Source organism: Hemitrygon akajei, chromosome 10 (assembly GCF_048418815.1).
Source record: "Hemitrygon akajei chromosome 10, sHemAka1.3, whole genome shotgun sequence".
Taxonomy (NCBI): Eukaryota; Metazoa; Chordata; class Chondrichthyes; order Myliobatiformes; family Dasyatidae; genus Hemitrygon; species Hemitrygon akajei.
In genome coordinates this window covers 77,846,261-77,870,172 of record NC_133133.1, presented here as the reverse complement: position 1 = coordinate 77,870,172, position 23,912 = coordinate 77,846,261, and the positions used below count along the sequence as shown (strand labels likewise).

The 23,912-nt window shown below is 43.8% G+C and overlaps 1 protein-coding gene across 1 annotated transcript; it reads right to left on the bottom strand.

Annotated features, from left to right (window-relative positions):
• Nucleotides 1-2,358: 2,358 nt before the first annotated feature.
• LOC140734084 (regulator of cell cycle RGCC-like) lies at nucleotides 2,359-19,738 on the bottom strand. Its single transcript, XM_073057669.1, has 5 exons — nucleotides 19,711-19,738; nucleotides 16,031-16,195; nucleotides 7,883-7,960; nucleotides 4,713-4,775; nucleotides 2,359-2,886 (listed from the first exon to the last, which is right to left on the bottom strand). Exons 1-5 carry the CDS (start codon nucleotides 19,736-19,738, stop codon nucleotides 2,876-2,878), a joined length of 345 nt encoding a protein of 114 aa, XP_072913770.1. The 3' UTR covers nucleotides 2,359-2,875.
• Nucleotides 19,739-23,912: the final 4,174 nt, after the last annotated feature.

Sequence of the window (23,912 nt, the reverse complement as noted above, 5' to 3'; positions counted from 1 at the left end):
CTACAGTAGGACCAGAGGATAGGCAGAGGGGCATGGAAACTGAACATAAAGTTCTCTGGAATCAGCAAATTAGAGGAAATAAAGAAGGATTATGCAGGTTGGAGAAGTGTGAAACCCCTCTTTCACTCCCTTGTTCAGTGGTGGGAAGAAACCAAAGAGAACATCAACAAGTTCTTCATCCAGAAGGGAGTTCACAAAGCAAGATAGAATCAACTCCAGGTAGACTTACAGCAACTTCCTCTTCCGCAGTCAAAGGGGGAGGAAGTCTGAAAAATGAAGAGACATCAGGCCCAGGTCTTTGCCTCAGAATCCTTCAAGATCATGTTCCGATTCAGGGTCCACTCTGTGGTGAAGAACGAAATGTGCTCATGCTTCTTCTTCCAAAATGTCCATGGGGAAGCCCTGTGATCCACAGCCGAGGAGAACTCAGTGACATCCTCGTAAATACATGTAACAAGGATCTACGATAGATCCTTCTCTGCCGTTCTGTATGACAGAAAGACAGCAAACAACACAGCCTCCCAAAAACTTCCTGTCCTCTATTAACATGGTCTTTGATGACAGGAAACGAAAGAGTCTGGATCAACAACTGGCCCTAGAGACTAAACTGGCTCCATCTGTTCCGTTGATTCAAATAAAACTCTCTGATGTAACAGCTCACCAGCTGAGTTCTACTCGCTCTGTGGGACTGGTCCTGCTGGGAGAGATAACAGTACGCTTCTGGCTGGCAGCTTATCAGAATCCATGAGGAAGGGCGCCTTTCTCACAACAAGAAGCAGAAGGGGGAAGAGGGATGAGGGATTCACAGTTAGCTTACAGATTGGTCAGCATCTGCAACTAGCTTGGGTTAGCATCAGGAGTCAGAGTTTATTGAGTGAAGAGTGAGGTCATCTGCTTCAGTAAATGGCCTGGCCAATCCAATATCCCTTTTACTTTCAGGTGTGACGACCTGAAGGTGTAAGGGTCTGTCTTGGAGATGCTGGCACATGTAACAAGAATTGGCTGGAGTAAATTGGGAAGGTAAAACAGAGATTGGGACTGTGGGAATAACACTTCCTCTCAATGACTGGGAAGAACTTGGGCATCGAGTGTGAGGTGCCCGTGGGGCTGCTGTACTTGATGCAGGTGTGGCCCGCCCTGCTCCTCTGGATGGAAATCACCCATGGTGGCTTCCAGTTCATTGTGATCCAAGACAGATCACAACGTAGAAGTCCATGGACAATAGAAGCAATTTGCACCCAAGGTCACCCTCCTCTTGATGACACCATTATGCGTGGCTGGGTCAGGCTATGTGTGTCATCAAATGTCACTACCTGTTGAGGTTCTACTGTCCCTAGTGTAGTGAAGGATGGATTGATCCTGTTGCCATACTACTTGCCCTTTGTTACAAAATTCTTTCAGTCAAACATGTTTGACCTCAAGTCCCTCAGGCAGTGGTCATCATCAAATGTCCTGCAGATATAGAAGAAGAACTCGATGGATACTGTGGGGTGATTCCCTCAGCAGACTGCCCAAAGTACTTGGCAGAATGCCTCAATGTTAGTTCTCCCCCGTAAACACCAAGACCTTGTTTTACTGGAGGTGAGAGGGGCTCTCCCAGTTGGATCCTTCCTGCAGGGTCTGAACCGTACTCTCAATGTATGCTTTCCCCAGAATGACTGACGTAATGAGGTGATAACTCATCTCTTTGCAGACTGTGGGTTTGTGAAGAGGGTGTGGAAAAAGGTGTAAGGGTCCTTGGTTCATTCTGAGCAGCTGTGTAACAGAGGACTCAGATGTATGGGCTGTTCCCAGGATACACACAGATGGTCACCAAGCACTGCTGGAAGATCATCAACTCTGTGAAAGACGCCCTTTGTTTTGCTGAAACTTGTTGGTCTCCCAGTATATTGAACAGGTTTTCACTGCTGATGACACATTCCAGGTTGCAGGAGTACATGCTGAGGGACAAATGGAAACTTGCTACATCCAACAATAGGGCTCAGTGAGGAAGGACCACAGTCCAGGGTTCTTCTGCTACTGGACAGGGAAGCATTGTGGGGATGTGGGAACTCTTCAAATATTGTATTAGCATATCACTCCAGAGGGCCAGATTAGAGGCAACTGTACTAATTAATTTTAAAGATGCATATGAACACTACTGAATGCATTGTCTGTGAAAGTAAAGCCTTTGCATGCCTTGTTGTGTTCTTTGAGTTTGAATCAAGTTTATTTTGTTCTGGCTGCTCTGTTAAGTTCTTCCAGCAACTTACTGTTGGCTTCAGAGTCCAGCATCATTCTTGTATCTCTAACCAGTTTTGTCTCTATCTCAGTTCTGTTGAGGCTTTTCAACCTGAACCATTAACTGACTCTTTGAGGTATCCAGCATTTTATATTTATTGTTTCAGATTTCCAATTCCTACATTGTGATCCTTTGTGCCTTTTTACACTACTCACATACAGGGCTACAAATGAAATAATTAAGTCAGAAAGTAAAACGTTGAGTTCTGGTAGTTCATTAACTTCAAGTAAATAAATATATTTTACAAAATGTACACACAAGTTTGCACATTAGAAGTTTTGAGATAAGGATAAATGTGTTAAGTTTCACAAGTGCAAACTTTGACATTATTTTCAACATTAAACAAAGGTGGTTTGCAACAACAGAAGTGACTTGGATTACAGTATGTCAGCTTTTAAAAGACGCTTCCTTCCTGTGCAGGTTGCTCGTCTGCACAATTCTGCAGCTTCCGATAAACAGTTTCACCCAGACACGTTTCGGTTTTGCAAGCAAATGTTGAAGTACTTTGTGCCAAGCTTCGCTGAGTTTGAGTCTGGTCTGATACAATTTTCTTATGTTTCCTTGCGGAAGGCCAATGGTGCATCTCAGCAACGGCTACATCATCTCTGTAAGAGAAATAAAAGCTCATGAAATTTAAAAAAAAAATGGGGAGGGTAACAGTTAACTCCTATTTGTAAACTGAAGTGCAGATTACCAACTTTAAAAAATGGTTTGGAAAAAAGTTACATCATACTTCCTCTTTGAAAATGTCTAGCTGTTCTTGTTCACAATCAATAAGGCAGAATCCATTGTGTTGAAACCTAGAGTCAATTTTTTCCACCTAATCTTTCAGTTTAATCTTGAGATTGTGGGCGATAATGGATTATAATTTAGCAAATTAAGATGACTGTTTTTAAAACAGTATTTAAGTGAATACAGGAGATTGTAAACCAAACTAGTGAACAGTTGATCAGTTACAAACCTCATGCTTTACAATCATGATCAGTGGAAATGGAGGGAAAACCCAGCAACACACCAAATACTGTGGATCTCAGCAGATCAGTGAGCATCTATGGAAGGGAACAATCAGTCGATGTTTCAGGCTGAGAACCTTCATCAGGACTCTGTTCATTGTGTGTTTTGGTTAAGATTTCCTGCAGCTACAGAATCTCTTGTGCTTAACAACGGATAAATTGCGCTCAGTCTCAACACTTCACTTATTAAACTACCAGACTGTAGTGGGAAGACAGAACAAGATACACTCCTACACAGCTCCTTTCATAGCTCAAGTCTCCCAAATGCCATCTGGTCCTGTAAAAATGCTATTCCTGTTGTAACATAGGAAACATTATAGCCAATTTACTTACAGCAAGCTCCTGCCGAAACAACAATATTCTACAACCAGTGTGGCAGGTGATTCAGTTGAAAGATACTGTAAATATTAGTGAGAACACAGAAATTCTCAATGCATCTTTAAATATGATCATCCCAGTGATTACTCCAGTACCTGACTGAAAGGATATTGTGCTATAGGCAATGCCATTCAATTCACAACGGTCCCCTGTATACAATGGCAATACTCTGGTGAGCAAAGGATTTCTCCCAGGCTTCCTGATCATTTTTCACCTCCCTGAACTACATCAGTAAAACAAATTGTGCAATAATTACAACTTCACTACGACTGAACATATTAACAGATGTTATGTCTTGTGTTATAACAGTGAGCACACACCGAAATGTGCGCCAGTGGCTGGAATGCCCTTTGGTCATCCAGTATATTTAAAAACTTGCTCTGCAGTGCAGATATCAATAGTGCTGGCTAGGCCAGTGTTTACTACCCACCCTTCGTTTTCCCTGAACGTTGGGCTTTCAAGCCCAGCAGTGAGTCTGTTGTCATGCCTAGGCCTAAGTTAGAAAGGACGGCAGACTTCTGCTTCTGCAAGAACATTAGTGAACGAAGTGGGTTTCTGGGTTGGGATAGTTTCAAAGTCATCAATCTGGCACTCAGGACTTTGGTGGTGCTGGACTTGCTGAATTTCAGATGTTATTCCATTTAAGAGTCTCAACACTTTATTATACAGTATACTAAAATTTCCAGTGAATCCAGCAAATTTCAAGGGACCAAAGGAAACAGAAATAGGTGAGAAGAAGCAACAGGACCAGTGTAGTAGAGGGAGATTCTCAAAGTTTCTGGGACAATAGGAACAGCCTTTAAATTTGATCCTAATCTGAGGCATAGCTAGTGTCTTATCAAGCAACTTATCTATGGGGTGCAAGGACAGATCACCAGATAAAGAACTGGTGGGGCAAACTAAAGCCAACAGAGACAACTTCTCAATTCAATCATTACAGCAGAGCTCAGTTCAAGAACATCTCAAGGAGGCAAAACAACTGGCAGTAGAGATTACCGATTCTTGGAGTTTTCCTAATATATTTAAAAATTATTATGTACCTGCTAACGTCTGATCCAGGTCGGCAATCAAATCCTCCAGATCTTTTGTGTCTCCAAGTTTAGCTTCAGAAAAGAAACAAATTAATCCACAAATTGTAAATGAGCAAAGACAAAAGGAACATACTACTTTGTTAATATCAAATTTCTTAAGCAAATTCCATGGTGCCTTTCAGATAGGGTGCACTGCAGGAGGACATGCACATGATAGCTGCAGTGTATTAAGGCTCCCTTAGCAGAAAGTTACAGAAACCAGTGACCCTTTTCTGCTATTTAGGCCAAGTATTTGACCAGAGGACAACCAAGTACATCCCGACTTTAAAAATATTTACTGACAGTACAGTGGCAGTACTTTCTCTTCACCATCTACACCTCGGACTTCAACTACAACACAGAGTCTTGCCATCTTCAGAAGTTTTCTGATGACTCTGCCATAGTTGGATGCATCAGCAAGGGAGATGAGGCGGAGTACAGGGCTAACGTGGGAAACTTTGTTACGTAGTGTGAGCAGAATCATCTGCAGCTTAATGTGAAAAAGACTAAGGAGCTGGTGGTGGACCTGAGGAGGGCTAAGGCACCGGTGACCCCTGTTTCCATCCAAGGGGTCAGTGTGGACATGGTGGAGGATTACAAATACATGGGGATATGAATTGACAATAAACTGGACTGGTCAAAGAACACTGAGGCTGTCTACAAGAAGGGTCAGAGTCGTCTCTACTTCCTGAGGAGACTGAGGTCCTTTAACATCTGCTGGATGATGCTGAGGATGTTCTACGAGTCTGTGGTGGCCAGTGCTATCATGTTTGCTGTTGTGTGCTGGGGCAGCAGGCTGAGGGTAGCAGACACCAACAGAATCAACAAACTCATTCGTAAGGCCAGTGATGTTGTGGGGTGGAACTAGACTCTGACGGTGGTGTCTGAAAAGAGGATGCTGTCCAAGTTGCATGCCATCTTGGACAATGTCTCCCATCCACTCCATAATGTACTGGTTAGGCACAGGAGTACATTCCACCGAGATGTAACACTGAGCATCATAGGAAGTCATTCCTGCCTGTGGCCATCAAACTTTACAACTCCTCCCTTGGAGTGTCAGACACCCTGAGCCAATAGGCTGGTCCTGGACTTATTTCCACTTGGCATAACTTACTTATTATTATTTAATTATTTATGGTTTTATATTGCTATATTTCTACACTATTCCTGGTTGGCGGGACTGTAACAAAACCCAGTTTCCCTCGGGATCAATAAAGTACGTCTGTCTGTCTGTTTGGAAGGACCACACAGATCACAGGGGTTCAAGGCCAGAAGTCATCAGCTTCTCCAGGACAGCTAGAAGTGGGCAAGTACTAGCGTTCCACAGTTGCCAAGCTCACAATGAAAAGAAGTGAGACGCATCGCAGGTTTAAGAGAAGATAGTATCATTGTGCTTGGTGCAGACTCGGGTTACAGGAGGCATTGTAAAGAGAAGAAATGCAGAGGTGAAAAGTTTTTGCAAGGCAATCTCAAATGGAATTGTTATTTCTAATGATGAAGCAAAGGAAAAGGCTGGAGCCGAAGAGCGGGGAGTATTCTTGGATATTGATACAGCTAGAAGAGGTTGCAAAATAATTGGGGAAAGTATAAAAGTGATTTGAAATAGAAAAATATTGTTAAATCTTTCTCTTAAACTTGTTATCAAGTTTTTGATTTACTTAACATATCCCCCCAAGTTAATCAAAAAATAAACAGTTATGAGAATTGCAGAACTGTTCAAGATAAAGTTGGATGTTAAGATTCTTCCATTGTAAGTTGCATCAAGTGAGTCTGTACAGACAGATCCCACCCTAGACATCAGCTGAGCCCTTATTGTCTACCTCCTGGCCTGATGGACACTGAGCCTCTGCAACTAATGTGAGAAAAGCTAAAAAAAAAATTGACTCAAATTGCCCCTTTGTTTCTATTCTTGCAGAGACTATTGTCAGAAAAAAAAATTTCTAGCAAGCTCAGTGAATCTTGATGTAGCAGGATTTACCAAGGACCCATGTTTGTACAAGGTCACCAGACATAGGCCCAGTTGGCCCATGTTTAACAGTTTACCATTTCCACCACACCTCCTGCAAAGTTACAAAAGTAAAGCAGGAGGAGAAAATGTTGAACAATTAGCAGATTCCAGGAGCTGCAAACAATCAGTCTGGAATACATTAATTCCTCAATGGGGAATACTTCCATGTATCATGCCAAACTACCACTACCATATACTGCTAATTGTGGGTGCCCAAAAACAGCAAAACTATTTGACCAGTTAAATATAACAGCCACATTTGATGTTACATTCACCACATTTTCAGCAAGGAATATTTACCGATTGGCAACATTGGTATCCTGCTTTCCTCCTCCCTATTCTCTGCAAGTTCTGCTCTTTTCCAAGCATCTTTCAGTGACTCTAATATTCATACTTATAAACAGGTGAGCTACAAACAATGGAGTATCACATTGCATGATTTCCAGGCTCTTAAACAATTCAAATTATACCACTATCCCTGTCCTAGCTATCATATGCAATGCTGATCACTGTATTACAGGAAGGATGTGAATGATTTGGAGAGGGTGAAGAGACTTCCAGGATATTGGCTGGATTACAGTGTCAGCTACAAGGAAGGGAACAGACAAACTTGGACTATTTTGTCTGGACCAGATAGAAGTATAAAATTGTGAGAGGCATAGAAAGGGCAGATAGTGTTTTTCCCCTGGGTGGATATGTCAAATACCACAACACAAAACTTCAAAGAGATATAGGGAAAATTTAAAAAGACATTTGAGAGGGAAGATTTTGTTAAAATAAACAAAAATTTGTAGGTGCCTGGAACATGAGAGGTAGTGGAAACAGATACAACAAACCTTTAAGAGCTAGTTAGAAAGACATGAAATGGGCAAGCAAATGAGATTAGTTTGAATTGATATCATAGTCAGCACCAACATGAGCCAAAGGCCAGTTCTTGCTCTATTCAATGTTCTGCTCCTCTCTGCACTTTCCCAGAAACATCCATGTAAACAAACAGAACACAACTACCAAATCCTGCCCCTTTGATGAATCCCAGGGGTTTCCATGAACTATACATTTGGTATCCGGGCTCCCATGGCTCCACAGAAAAGGCAGCAAGAGCAGATAATACTGAATGCTACTTAGCCCCTACCTTTGCTTGTTGTTGTGTCTATGGAGTTCAGCTTCTCGACACTGCAGTTTAAGCTGCTGCTAACAGATGATCCCGTGCCTGCCAATTGGAAAAAAAAAGGGGAAGATGTTTATCCGGCTGCATCAGGCCCATTTCAGATAACACATATCCACAGAGGCCTCCATTTGCCTTAGAGGGCCAGTCACAGCAAGGAGACATGATCCAGAGTGAGGACAGTTACTAGAGTCACCTGATTGTTCTCCAACTTGCACCACAGCCATGTTGCTTCCCCCGGTTAAATCAGCACTTCTCAGGTGTTGTCTGCAGCAACCCGCTCTACCCAAAATGGTCATTGTGTTTGTTGACTGTAAGAGCAGCAAAAAGTGGTAGGACACACAAAAGGCTGACATGGAGCAAAAAGAAAGTGCTGGAGGTATTTAGTGGGACGAGCAGCTCGTGTGCATGGAGAAATGGAAAGGGATAGTCAATATTTCAAGTTGCGACCCTGCCTCAGGATTTAATTCAGAAGAGAGGCAGCTGCTACGGAAGTGAGAAGGAGGCCTGAGACACAGACGTAGTGTCTCAACCTAATATGTTAAATCATCCCTTTCCCTTCACAGATGCAGCTTGACCTGCCGAATTCCTCAAGCAAATTGTTTGTTGACCAAGCCCTCAGTTTGGTGGGCAACAGTGATAACTGCCATTTTGGAAACTTCAATTACCTACAAAACAAATACCAGCAATGCTGTCTGTGCAAAATCTCCAAATCCTCTAGCAGGATAAAGAACCATTCCAGGAAAACACCTCCCCCCCCCCCCCCCCCAGCAGAAAGTTTCTATTACACCTAGGCAACATTAATGGGTGGTGTCATATTATTAAGCCCCATACAACCCATAATCCTAGGTCCGATACAGGAAGAGTCTACTAGTAGGAACACGGAGTCTGAGGGGTGGGGGAGGAAACTGAGGTGGGAAAAAGGGAGAAAAGAAAGAACAGTTTGAGCACGTTCTCAAGCCTCCCTAAAGTTCTATGTTGATTTATAGGAATCTCTGGCTCATAATCACAGAAAACAGAATTGCACCAAGGCTCCGAGAGCATGCAGAAACTGGCCAAAGGAGGGCACCACTGTCCAATCCATTAAGAGCTTCCTGCCCCACCTGTTGCAGAGTCCCACTTTAACCTGTGGCTTCTGTAGCAGCTACCACAGAACTGTAGTGGAGGCAACTCATTCTTGCACTCGGGGGATGGATGCTCACACGGCTTCTTCATTAACCATCCATCAGGAGCTGTGGAGAGCAGCATGTAATGGTGTTTTCCCCACACATACAGAAAGTGAATATGACTCACTCTCGAGCACAACAGGGTGACCACATTAATGAAATGATATTGCTGGGAATACACTGAAGGCATGTGAAAGTTTTATATGGTTTTCCCCTTCTACTAAAGGGGAAAGGAAAGAAATCAGCCTGCAATAATATTTTAGTTAACTTTGGATGAAACAAAGCTTTAGTGCAAGTTTTTAAACCCAATTTTAAAATCAAACTGCTCAGTTTTCATTGTAGCTTTATTTAAAGAGAGTTCAATAAAGCAGAATTAAACCATCATCTCAAGCAGAGTCCAAGTAAAGACTCAATGAGCAGTATTGTTGAGAGTCAGTAAATAGAATGTCATGCAAACTTGAGTACATTTAACTTCACTTACTGAGCAGATCAATGAAATTAGGTGGACTGTAGTTTTAATTTTACTTAGTGATGTCAACAGTTTTACTGTTAGTCACAAAAATGGCAATGAATCCAATATCAGCTTCCCATTGGATGGGTTAGATTAAAATTGCACCCTTGTACCCTTTCACTTTCATCCCCAATGTCACTGGGATCCCAGAATCCTTTGCTCACCCTCCCAGTGAGGGTGATTGGAGGTGCGAAACAATCCAATCCACAATTGATAATAGCAAGGGTTATATTGTCCCCATCATAATTCATTCCAACATTGCCAAAGTTATTCTAGGAAAAAAAAGTGTTGTGCCTACACATCACCTTTCATCCACATCAGGCAGTCTAATACATTTTACAGCCATTGGAGAATTTAAACAGGGAACCTAAGATTACCAGGCAGACAAAGAATGTTAGAGAGCCTGCACGGAAACAAGCTCATCAATTCATTGAGTCCACACAGACCATTTACACTAACCCTATATTACTTCCAGTTTCTCTCCATTCTACCACTCTCCTACACGCAAGGGGCAATTTATTGGTGTCAGTTAACCTATTGACCCATATGCCTTTGGGATGTCATAAAAAAGCCATGAATAAAGGATGTCAGAACATACAAGTTCAAACAGCAGAGCTCAGAGTTGAATGCAAGTCTCTGGCACTGAAGCTGCAAGTCTACCAACTGCACCCATGTGCTCCTCTCAAATTTCCTCAAGGCCTCTTTGAAAACTATAACATTCCTAGTGATCCGTGAAAATCCCTGGCTCAAAATGAGGAAGAAGCATACAGGAAGACAGTCACATCATGAGCACACAGAAGCACAAAAGTAACAGGTACATGGAACACCATCTCCCAGTCTACAAACACACCTCATACCCCACCCAAGGCAAGATCTGCAGGTCCTCAACAACTCTCAGAACTGGAAAGAAAGCCAGAATTTGATTCTACGTGAATGCCAAAAAAAAGACGGAGGTAAGGAAGGTTTTTTAAAACTATAATCACTTGTATTTCCAAGAAACATAGAATCAAAGTTGCACTATCAATTTTTTTACTAAGTAGATAATCTTTTTGTTAAAAGATGTTTGCTGGGGGATAAATATTGGTCAGAATAGTAGAGGCAATTGGTTAATGGAATCTTTTTCTATCCACCCGAGGGAGATTGTCTTTAATGATATATATTGAATAGCCTATAACACAACCTACAAATTTAGCTCATGCTCACTAAATTTGAGAACCATACAAGCCATTAGGCAAACCCTACTCTGAGAACAATTGTTCTACAAAAAGTGATTAAGACTTGTTTAGATTAAAATACTGAAACAAATGGAAGCTTATAATATAACAGTTTATCAAATTCCAGTGCAGTGTATACATGGGATTTATGTGAACGTCTATCTGAAAGAACAAATTGCACCATGTCCTTTAGAATTATAATAGACTTCCACTTGTTTGTATTTGGTTTTCCTGTTACTATAAATAAGGATGAAATGTTGCCCAGTTTAAAGTCTTAAAACAAAGTTAGAACAGAAGAAGCACATTAAAAGGAATGGCAAATATTTGGCTATGAAAGTTCGGAAGACCTTTATCAGTGACTATAACAATAGAAAGATTTGGACTATGTTATCAGTGTAGAGCAATGTTCCTCATCATTAACCATCCATAAAAAGTGTCCATGTGCAGAGTAAGCAGTGATTCTTAATGTTATCCTGAATATGGCAGTGTTCTTATTATGTTCCCAAATGTGGTCATTAGGAGAAATTGAAACAAAAGTGAGGAATATAACCCTTGATCCAGATTTACTATTCAGTGGCAGGTCATCTACTTGAACAGTACTTCACCACCAATCACAGTTTCAAAACCCTTTCTGTCAGTCTCAGACTTGCCAATAACTAGGTCTCCGTAGGAGAACATTCTGATGATTTACCACCCTGTGTGAAAAAGCTTTCTATTCTTCCCAGTCCTGAATGGCTAACTCTTACCCTCAGTCCATAACACTATAGTATAAACTCAAGTGCTTTGTAACAGGGTTATGATTTTACAAGGTGATAAATGTCTGTACCTCAGAGTTGCTCTTTATACAGAGTAGTTTACATCCACAACATTTGAATTTGGTTAATTCCAAAAGTGAAACCTGTTTCCGTGCTGTAATTCTTATATGGTTATATGTGGTTAAGATGGAGTACTTTGTACTAGTGGCTTCCAATTAAAGAGTTAATCTTACAATAATATAAATGTTTACTGTTACACTAAATTCATTCTCATTCCACACATTATAGAGAAGGCACATTTGGTTATAATTGGTAAAATGATGTAGGAACAAAAGTAGAAGCATATACAAGTCATTCAACCCCACATGACTGCTCCATCACTCTGAGATCATGGCTGATGCTTTGCTCTAGATCCCACAACATACTTACATTGACATGGAAAAGAAACCGCTTTAAGTAAAAACACAACCGCATCACGAGCAGCCTTTAAAAGAAAACCAGTGGGTTTTTTTTTTTTTAAAATCAAGTCTAGCTCATGTGTAGCTTAGCTCAGCTCAGCCTCATTATGTCTCATTCTTAACAGCTTTCCACAGGGGCCCAGCAATCCCCTTGGTTTCTGAAGGTTCGTCCGTTGTCATTGATGAAGACCTTGACACCATTCGTCACTTTGAGACTGGATGCGGTGTGTCCAAAGATGACTGGTCAGTCCAATTTGGGCACGGAATGTCCTGGCACATGTTGGGCAGACATGTGTAGGCGCTGCAGTTGTTGCGTTGGTGGCTCTGGACTTGCGCAGCTTGCGTTTATGTTGTGTTTCAGCAGTGCGCCTTGCTTCGTAAGCTTGACAGCCCTTGTGGATGAGGCCGCACCAGGTAGGGCGGTTCTGTGCCAGCGTTTCCCAGGAGGTCCTGTCAAGCAACATCAGGGAGGCCTTTAGTGTGTCTTTGTAATGTTTCTTCTGCCCTCCATATGAGCGTCTTCCTGCGGAGAGTTCCCCAAAAAGGAGCTGCTTGGGTATGCGCTCGTCTGGCACGCGGTTGACATGACCTGCCCACTGGGTCTGTGCTCTCGTCAGCAGTGTGTGGACTGATGGTAGACTTGCTCTAGAGAACTTCAGTGTCTAGTACTTTGTCTTGCCATCTGATGCCTAATATTCTGCGAAGACAAGTCATGTGGAAATGGTTGAGCTGACTTGCACGCCTTCGATACACAGTCCACATTTCACAGGCATACAGGAGGGTATTGAGGACCATGGCTCCATAGACCTTCAGTTTTGTTGCTGGGCTGATTCCTCAATGTTCCCATACAGTAGAGCGCAGTCTACCGAGAGCAGAACTTGCTTTTGCTATTCTGCAGTTAACTTCTGTATCGATAGTCACTGCTCAGGAGAGAGTGCTGCCAAGGGAAGTAAACTGCCTGTAGCTTCTGTCCTTTGATTGTGATTTTCGGTTCTGTGTACGGTGCATGAGGAACAGGCTGGTGCATGGTTTCGATCTTTTTGAATTTGATGTCACAAGCCATGGAGAATTTGTCCATATTGACTTACATCTCTGGCTCTGAACCAGCATACAGGGCACAGTCATCGGCAAAGAGCAAGTCTCTCAGAACAGTTTCCTTCATTTTGGTAATAGTCTCCTCAGGTTGAAGAGCTTCCATCTACTCTGTTCTTGAGGCGGATTCCAGTGTCACTGTCCTGGAAGGCATCATTCAGCATGGCAGTAAACATCATGCTGAACAGTGTGGGTGCGAGCACACAGCCCTGTTTGACGCCATTTGTGACTGGGAATGCCTTGGAGGATTCTCTGCCAACCAGCACTCTGGCCATCATGGAAATGACGTACCATCTGAATGAATTTGGCAGGGCAGCCAAACTTTGACATGATCCTCCACAGGCCTTGTTGGCCAACAGTGTCGAAGGCTTTCGTGAGGTCAACAAAAGTTGTGTGGAGTTCGCGATTCTGCTTCCTGACAGTTCTCCTGAAGTTGGCGTGCGGCAAAAATCATGTCACTAGTCCCACGACCTTTGCAAAAGCCACACTGTGACTCTGGCAGCAGGCCCAGCTCCAGATGAGTGACCAGACGATATAGCGGGACTCTTGCAAGAGTCTTTCATGCGATCTAAGGTAACACAAACACCCACTACCATCATATCAGGGCATCGGTGACTGGACCCTCCACTCCAACCCCAAATAAATATCTCTAAAGCACACCTCTAAATGGAACTAGATACAGCCCAACAACACATACAAAATGCCAGAGGAACTCCAGAAGGCCAGCATCTATGGGGAAAAAACCCACAGTCGACGTATGGGGTGAAACCCTTTGGTAGGACTGGAGAATAAAAGCTGAAAAGTAGATTTGAGATGTGGGGGGAACGGGAGAGAGAAACACCAGGTGATAGGTGAAATGGAGGGGGAGGAATGAAGCAAAGAGCTAGGAAGTTGATTGGTGAAAGAGACAGAAGGCCATGGAAGAAAGAAAACTAAGGGGGGGGGGTGAGGAGGAGCACCCGAGGGAGGCGATGGGTAGACAAGAAGATAACACGAGCGAGGGACAAGAGGGTGGGAAATAGTGAAGAGAGAGGTTAGGAAGGCATTACCGGAAGTTTGAGAAATCGATGTCTACACTGGCGACTGTCCCGTACTTTTCCTACATCGACGACTGCATTGGTGCTGCTTCCTGCACCCATGGTGAACTCATCGATTTCATTCACTTTGCCTCCAACTTCCACCCAGCCCTCAAATTCACCAGGTCTATTTCTGACACTTCCCTCCTCTTTCTTGATCTCACTGTCTCCATCTCTGGAGACAGCTTGTCTACCGATGTCTATTATAAATCAATGGACTCTCACAGCGACCTGGACTATACCTCGCCCCACCCTGCTACTCGTAAAAACACCGTCCCCTTCTCTCAATTCCACCGTCTCCACCACATCTGCTCTCAGGATGAAGCTTTTCAATCTAGAATGAAGGAGATGTCCTATTTCAAAGAAAGGGGCTTTCCTTCCTCCATCATCAACGCTGCCCTCAACTGCATCTCTTCCATTTCACACATGTCTGCTCTTACCCCATCCTCCCGTGTCCTCTTGTCCTCACCTACCTCCACATCCAGGACACAAGTCTCCAGAACTTCCGCCATTGCCAACAGGATCCCAGCACCAAACACATCACTTCCCCCCCCCCCTCCACTTTCTGCAGAAATCACTCCCTACATGACTCCCTTGTCCATTTGTCCCTCCCCACTAATCTCCCTCCTGCACATCATTGGAAGCAGAACAGCTGCTACACCTGCCCTTAGATCTCCCCCCTCTCTACCATTCAAGGCCCCAAAAAGTCCTTCCATGTGAGGTGACACTTCACCTGTGAGTCTGTTGGGGGTTGTATACTGTGATTGGTGCTCCCATTGTGGCCTCTTATATATCGGTGAGATCCGGCATAGATTGGGATTCTGCTTCGCCGAGCATCTATGCTCCATCTGCCAGAGCCAACGGGATCTCCCAATGGTCACCCATTTTAATTCCACTTCCCATATGTCCATCCATGGCCTCCTCCACTGTTGTGATGAGGCCACACTTAAGTTGGAGGAACAACGCCTTATATTCCATTTGGGTTCCCTCCAACCTGATGGCATGAACATCGATTTCTCAAACTTCCAGTAATACCTCCCTTCTCCCCTTCACCAATTCCCACCCCCTTGTCCCTCTATCATGTTATCTCTCTGCCCGACCATTGCCTTCCTCTGGTGCTCCTCCCCCCCCCCCCCTTTTGTTCCTTCCATGGCCTTCTGTCTCTTTCACTAATCAACTTCCCAGCTCTTTGCTCATCCCTCCCCCTCCAAGTTTCACCTATCACCCAGTGTTTCTCTCCTCTCCCCCCACCTTTCAAATCTGCTCCTCAGGTTTTTTCCCTCCAATTCAGCCTGAAACTTTGACTGTACTTCCCCTCCCCCATAGATGCAGCCTGACTTGTTGAGTTCCTCTAACATTTTGTGTGTGTTGCTCGAATTTTCAGCATCTGCAGATTTTACCTTCTTTTAGACACAGCCCAACAAATCAGCACTCACAGCTCAAGTACGTTCCTTCCTACTCTATTCTCCATTGGCAGACTTCCTGTTATCTTCATTGCCCCACCCACAGTTTTACTGATCTGAGCAATAAAAATTAATTGCAGCCATCTCAGTAACAAATACCATAGAGCAAGAATTTTCTGATAACATTGAACTTCTCCATGCCCTCCTTGCAGACCAAAGACTACTTGTGCATTGATATCAAGGTAGCAGTAATTCTGCAGCACACAGTTGGCAATGTCTAATATATGCAGACTGAAACAGCAAGTTTGTCATTAGGCAACTTCAGAATTTAGAACAAAACTTTCTGAACTGTACAAGTAGAATTTGATTATAAATTCATCACCACTCCCCTCAGATGAGGCAATCACATGGTTAGTCATCCCACAAAATGCATTACTCACTTTCTGGGTCATCAATTCCACTATCCGCAGCACTAGTCGCACACATCCTTTTCATTTGATTCAAGTGCTCCTCATACTGATCACCAGCTTTTGCAGAGCACGAGAGATCATCAATGATCACATTGAACTCATTGAGAACAGCGTCGAATTCCACCTCGTCCCACACTGAAAGTAGTTACAAAGAAATCACAATTTGCTAAGTTACTTGTTTAGGTAAGTAATTGTACCACAAAACCATAACAACATTAAGCTGGGAAGGATGCAGAAAAGATTCACGATGTTGTTATTGTTACCGGGATGTTAGAGCTTAGTTATAAAGAGAGACTGAATAGGCTTGGATCATTTCCTCCGGAGTGAAGGACATTAAGGAGTGACAATATAAAGGTTTTAAAATCATGAGCAATGTAGATAGGATGGACGGTGTGTGATCATCCAACCTATCTGCACCCAGCAGAATCTAAAATTAGAGGGCATAGGTTAAAAGTGTGAGGAAAGACTTAAAGGACCCAAGTGCCATTTCCTCCTCCATCAGCACTACCCCCAGGCCACAAGCACAGGACTGGACTATATGTAACATGCTGCCAGATGGGACTGTAGAGGCAGGTACAGTTCTTTTGTTATGTGCTGTGTTATATGACATAGGCGATCATGGTGTTTCCATGACCACGATTGTTCTTGCCAAATTTTTTCTCCAGAAGTGGTTTGCCATTGCCTTCTTCTGGGCAGCGTCTTTACGAGACAGGTGACCCCAATCATTATCAATACTCTTCAGACATTGTTTGCCTGGCATCACTGGTTGCATAACCAGAACTTGTGATATGTACCAGCTGCTCATACAACCATCCACCACCTGTTCCCATGGCTTCATGTGACCTTGACCTGGGGGGAGCGCAAAACGTGGGTGCCACACCTTGCCCAAGATTGATCTGCAGTGCTAGTGAGGGAAGGAGTGCTTTACACTTCCTTTGGTAGAGGCACATCTCCACCCTGAGGTACAATTAATTATAATGTTTGAAAGATATCAGGACAGGAACATAGATTGATTCTTGACTCTAATACATTATAGTGTATCAGTAGACTCTAATAGTGTTGTTATGAATGGAGGAGGAAGCCAATCAACTGCTTACACTTCTTCCACCTTTCATAACACTATACTGACCTTTTATCTGTTCCACTTCCCTGCACTAATCCCCTAATAAGATCACCCAGGGCAAATTTCAGCACCCAATTACAATTGTACTTGGTAGGTTTTGTGCTTTAGTCCAGGGTGAGTACAACAATAGCAGTGGTTAAATTACCAGACTAGTAATTTAGAAGCTTAGACTAAAAATCCATTTCCAATACATTGGCAGTTGTGGAATTTAAATTCCATTAATAACCTGGAAAAATAAGTTGAAACAATTTTAACAAAAGCCTATTAAATTGGCAATAAATGTCTGGATTACTAGGGTTTTTTTCAGGCAAGAAAATCCACCATCCTTACCCAACCTAGTCCTACCATGACACCAGACCTATAAGAAGCGGTGACTCTTAATTGACTTGTGAAACAGAAGAGCAAGGCAAAGCACAATAGTTGCTGCATTCCATTTGCTACACCGAGGTGGATCATCATCCCACTCTCAAATAGGTAGGTTCAAGAGATGGCAGGGCAGTGCTACTGCCTCATGGCTTCACTGTTCCAGGTTCAATTCTGACCTGGTGTGCTCTATCGTAAAGTACCCCTTGGTGCAGGTTAATAGCAAACAGGATCAAACGACAGTTGACAGGTATGTGCGATGGAGAATATATTGCATAGGTGCAGGGGATGCAATTGACCAAATAGTTTTCTTCTATGTAGTTATAACGGAGAGTTAGGCAAAAATATAAAATACATTAGCCCTGGCTCAGAAATAGCAGCGTCAGCTCTGAATCACAGTTTAGTGGTTGCTGTTCTAATATCATGCGATTGAGCACATAATCTTCTGCTCTGGGAGTGTTGCGGTCAGAGTTACAGCTCCGAGATACAGAGATATTCAGGGACAGCGTCTTTTTTATGAAGCTCGCATGAAAGGTCCCCAAGCTTACCTCAAATAAGCAGGCGACGAGCAATCATATCACCTGCCCCCAACATCATTATCCAATCAGATTTTACTGATGAAGCCCCGTAGATGGAGCAGAAAGTTTCAGTTGCATTTATCACCAAGAATTTTGGCACGGATTGTTGCAATTTAAACTACCCAAGTGGATTATAGAGACAGATACAATAACGACGTTTAAAGGGAACTTGGACAGTACTTAGAGAAGACATAGAAGGGTCGCCATTGAAGGGAAATGATATTAACATAGGTAGCCATTATGGGTCACCTGGATAAAGTTGGGGGAAAGATTTGTACGTGTGCTATATAATTCAGTGACTTCTTGATTCTAATCTGGGTCATTTACTGCGCAGTGGGAATTAGGTGTCCTAGGAGTATCATAAGCAAGAGAATGCCCACAAAGAGGCCGGCGGGCTTCATAGTGCATTTACAATAAAAGCAAAACAGGAGAAACTGGAACACCTTGTGGGAGAAACCGAAAAACAAAGTTTCAGGTCGAAGTGTCTTCTGCCTGCATTCTTAACTGGTATAACGGCCGTGGCTGCCGAAAGCGCGGCTGCAGGAACTCTGCGGTTCAACTAGAAGATAACACATTCATTGTGCACCACAGGGCGAGGCAGACAACGCACCTGGTTGCAGAGAGAGCATGTCGCTTGTGCTGGATCTCACAGTTAGTAGGACAACCACCTTCTGTCCAAATAATCTTCCTACCACTGGCTCTACATACCCTACAGGCCGGCGGATTTTGATTATAGCAGAAATAAATGCCGGCCTCGCCCAACATTGGCAGATTTATTGAATTGGGGCTGGTTAATCTCTCTCTCGAGACCATGGAAACGAAACCGCCAGACTATTAGGAAACAAATAAAAACATCAGAATTTGTGGAGGAGCCAAATCTAATTTGTAAATTTGCACTGTAAGCTTTAACTACTCGCTGCGACTAGCAAGAATTGGACTTCACGTGGCGTCCACACCTAGAAGCTAATAAAGCACCTTTCGAGGGATGAGAACAGGGCAGAGAACAGCAGGTTGGCACTGCGGTTGGGCAGAACCGGCCGGCCAATCCGATGACTATTGTTAGAAGTTTATTACAAATGGTTGTTGGTGATCTGAATCAAGGATAGAACATTCCGGGTGTGGAATTTTGAGAGGGAGAGCAGCAGAAGCTCATCTTTCGGGTTAGCTCTTCCTATAACCTAAACTTTAAGTATTCCATGTCCGTCCCGACATTGGAACTCAGGTACAGCCCATTCCGGGCTGGAGCCCAGGTATAGCGAGGAGTGACTCCGATAATTCGTTGTGTCAGGTCGGGACGAGGCTGACTCAGTGCCGGCCTCGCCCTGTCCTTATGCTAGACTCAGCGAGACCCGGTACCAAACCCTGACAGTCAGGCTCAGCCAGTATCATCCAAGGGTCAATTTTAATTACGGTGGGAGCTTATCAGAGACACCCCGTTCTGAAGACAGCTTCAATCAGTCCCAGTCCCCAGGCTCAGAACTAAGCAAGCTCTTCGAGTCCTAGTGCTAGATCCAATGTCAGATCCCTGCCTCTGCCAGTCTCAGACTGTCCCCGTGCCAGTACTGTATGTAGATTTATTTTCTTACCGGATTTGCCTGTGTCGGATGAACTCATGATGCCAAATCCCGCTGCACTTCTCACACCGTCTCTGCAGGTCGCTAATTTAAATATCCCCCATATTCCCGCCCCGAAGCTCCAAATGACCAACCACAGGCCCCAACGGTGTTGAATTGTCTGCTCTCCAACCAATCAGGCTGGAGGCGGAAACCTTCCTTTCTTGTGATGTCATAGAAGGAAACGTCACGGGAGAAGATCTCCACTCGTCATGGGGATTCTGCTGAAGTTTGTCAAGTGATCTCGCCGTGCTTGGGTGGGTTTCTTCCCACGGTCCAAAAAAGCACATGTTGGTAAATTATCCGGTGATCAGACTAGGGTTAAATCAAGGTTGCTGGGAGTCGCGGCTTCAAGGGCTTATTCCGCGCCTGTGTGAGTAAATAAAGCAGACGGCTTCAGAGTCATACGAGGGGAAACAGACTCTGACTGAACCTGGACAAAAAATCCCCACGAACAACTAATCAGTTCCACTCCTTTCCAATGGGGTAACTCAGAAATACATAATCAGAAATTGCTGGAAATCTGAACTGGAAGTTCAAAATGCTGGATAGCTGACATTGGGAGAGGTGGGAGTGGGGAGAGGAAGGCCGGGGGGAGAGAGAGGAAGGTTGGGGGAGGGAAGGTTGGGGAAGAGGTGGAGGGAAAGGGAGGTGGGAGTGAAAGTCTGTAAAGGGAGATTGGGGAGAGGAAGAGAGAAGTGGGGGATTTGGGGCAACAGGATGCGAGAGGTGGGGAGAGGAAGGGTAGGGAATGGAGGGCGAGAGCAGGAGGGTGAGGATGTCGGGGAGGGTGGGGGTAAGGGGGAGAGATGGAGGTGGTGTAGCGGGAGTGGGAGGGTGAGAGGGAGAGGTGGTGTAGCGGGAGTGGGAGGGTGAGAGGGAGAGGTGGTGGGTGGGGATGAGGGCGGGTGAGGGATGAAGAGGAAGTGGGGTGAAAAGGGAGAGGGGTGGGGAGAGAGGTGGATGGTTGGGGGAGGTAGAGTGGGGAAAGAGGGTGGATGGATAGGGGAAAGAGGGTGGGAGTGTGGGAGGGTAGGGATGAGGGCAGGTGGGAGATGAAGGGGGAAAGTGGGATAGGGGTTGGGGGAGAGAGGTTCAGTAGAGTGGGAGTGTGGGGGATGGGGTAAGGGGAGAGAGGAAGGGTGGGGTGGAGAGAGGGAGGTAGAGAAGAGAGGGGAGAGAGGAAGTGAGGTGGAGAGGGGCAAGTGTGTGGAGAGAAGGGTAGAGGGGAGGGGAGGGGAGGGTAAAGAGGGAAGGAGAGGTAGGGGAGGGTGGGTGAGAGGGTAAAGTAGGGAGGGAGGGTGTGGGGAGAGGTGGAAAGAGAGAGAAAGTGTGTGGTTAGAGGGGAAGGAGGGGTGGGAATGTAAGGGAGGGAGGGTGAGAAAGAGGGATACAAAAGACTGCTGGTGCTAGAATCTAGAAAGCTGCAAGAACTCACTGTCGGGTAGAGTTTATGAAGGGAGGAAAACAGTTAACATTTCGGTCCAAGACCCTTCATCGGGATGGACAGAATGGAGCCAGCTGGTATAAAAGGCTCTTGGAAAGGGTGAAACAAGATCTAGAGGTAACATTCCAAGCCCATTATACAGAGGCATTTCCTCCTTCTACTGGCCCATCTAAAACTATTCTCTTTTCTCAGTTCATAAGTTTGACCAGCCAAACCAAATTCCAGATTTGGTGGATTACACTGAAGTCCATTATACCTTCTGCATTGGCTGCATGTTCCTTACAGTGGTATAAAAAAGTTCTACTGTGAGATTCCCAAGGCTCCCCTCCACCATACTGATTTGAGTCCCTATCCAATTCATTGTTATTTCCATGTTACCTCTCTCCCATTCACAATCACAAGGGGTTCTCGCTTTGTTCCAAATCTCTGAAGTATCCATAATCAACAGACCATCCTGTACCTGCCTAACTCCACACAGCTTCCCCTTTCCTATCAACACTTTCAGCATTGTAAAGAAACTATTCCCTCTTCGGCACCTGGTTCTTTGATCCCTGAAGTCTACCAGGTAGTTGTTCACCTTAGAATGTTTCCATATGTCCAGCAGTATCAATCCCTACTCATCTCCTTTCTCCCACAACATGATCCAGGGTGAAAGGCAACATTCCAGGTGGGAGTTCCAGACTTCTTCCAATGAACTCACTGTATTTTCTCTTCAAACTACCATCTCCTTCCTGCTCAGGAGATCAAAAGAATAAGGTGATTGATTTGCTGATCAGCTCCTCTCTCTCTTTTGAAATGTGTCCTGAGCTCTCTGTTCCATCTCACTAGTGTTCTTCCATTTCCACTCCAATCTCCCTGTCTTTGATCTTCTGGACTCTTTCTATCAAATCAGTGCATGATCAATGGAGAGAATTTTATTGTTCTACTGGACATCATCTAACCTTGGCCATTCATAATGTCCTTAATCACTTGACACTTACATTGATTGATCATGTTCTTTCTTGCAACCAATGCAAGCAATGAATGGTGGCTGAGTTGTTAGTCCGAAGTTGTAGCACAAGCTTTCCATTGCCAGGATGGTTAATAACATTGGCACACTCAGCAACTCAGGAACAACTTCTTTTCCTTTGCCATCTGAATTGTGAATGGACATTGAAACCATGAATACTACCTTGCCTCATTTTTTAATTTCTGATTTTGCAGTACTTATTTAAGTTAACTATTTGATTACACACACACACACACACACACACACACACACACACACACACACACACACACACACACACACACACACACACACACACACACACACACACACACACACACACACACTGTAATTGTTTTTCCTTAAATTATCATGTATTGCATTGTACTGCTGCCACAAAGTTAACAAATTTCACAACGTATGCTGGTGATATTAAACCTGATTCTGATCAAACAACCTGTTGCCTTTTCTCCTGTCCAACAAGTTGTTCATGGCCTTATAAACTCAAGTAATATTTGGAGGGTCAGGTTTATTCTGTTTTATTGCTCATTGTCCAAAGAGAATCTCAACCTTTTCAATTGTTTCATTTTACCTGAACGTGTACAGTGTGCAAGGATAACTTCCTCTAAATTCATATCAAGATATCAATTCTGTTTGAAAAGCATTCATTACCACATTACATTAAAACTAAAAGCAGGTAGTAAATTGGAAGCAGCCGATCTACAGAAACAATATATCAGTCTGTAGCCTTAAATCTCTATTCCTTCTTGTAGTGCTAAGCTTAAAGGCATAAACTACTGGAAAATTTAATATATGTTTGGAAGTTCAGTCTGCTCCTCAGATAATAGGACTGTTAGACACCGAAGCCAATATTCTTAGTTTAATAAGTATGTACTGTTTGCAGTATTAATTAGCAGACTCTTCATATATTTACAACTGTGCTCAGGACAAAGATAAATACATACTCAAGTGTTAGAGTACAATTTGCCAAATTTTTTCAATCCAAATTATCTGTAGAAGTCACTGCAGATTTCATTTCTCACTCCATTTGTGTGGTAACCCTTGTTTTTCTGCAACACATCACAATGTAAATATAAAAATACAATTGATCAGTACATCCATAAGACCATATAGGAGCAGAATTAGGCCATTCAGCCCATTGCATCTGCCTTGCCATTCTATCATGGCTGTTCCTGAATCCCACTCAACCCCATACACCTGCCTTCTCGCCCTATCCTTTGATGCCCTGACCGATCAGGACACTATCGATTTCTGCTTTAAGTATTCCCATTGACTTGGTCTCCACTGCAGTCTGTGGCAGAGCATTCCACAGATTCACCATTCACTGGCTAATAAAATTCCTCCTTACTTCCATTCTAAAAGGTTGTCCCTCAATTCAGAGGCTGTGCCCTCTAGTTCTGGAAACCCCCATCGTAGGAAACATCCTCTTCACATCCACCCTATCTAGTCCTTTCAATATTCAGTAGATTTCAATGAGGTCTCCCCCCCCACCCCCAACTAAGTCCTTCTAAATTCCAGTGAGTACAGGCTGCCAAACACTCCTCAAATGTTAACCCCTTCATTTCCAGAACCATTCTTGTGAATCTCCTCTGGACTCTCTCTAATGACACACATCCTTTCTGAGACATGGGGCCCAAAATTGTTGACCATATTCCAAGTAATAGTAACACGTTTCAATAGCAACTTCTCAATAGTAACACAGCTACCTAAAAAATTCCT

What these genes read in the sequence shown, in the direction of transcription:
- LOC140734084 (XM_073057669.1), bottom strand. Translation starts at nt 19,738, where the DNA reads ATGAGTTCATCCGACACAGGCAAATCCG. An exon ending in ATCCGACACAGGCAAATCCG is followed by an intron (nt 16,196 to 19,710) that starts GTAAGAAAATAA and finishes AACTACTTTCAG; the next exon opens with TGTGGGACGAGGTGGAATTC. An exon ending in TGGAATTGATGACCCAGAAA is followed by an intron (nt 7,961 to 16,030) that starts GTGAGTAATGCA and finishes TCCAATTGGCAG; the next exon opens with GCACGGGATCATCTGTTAGC.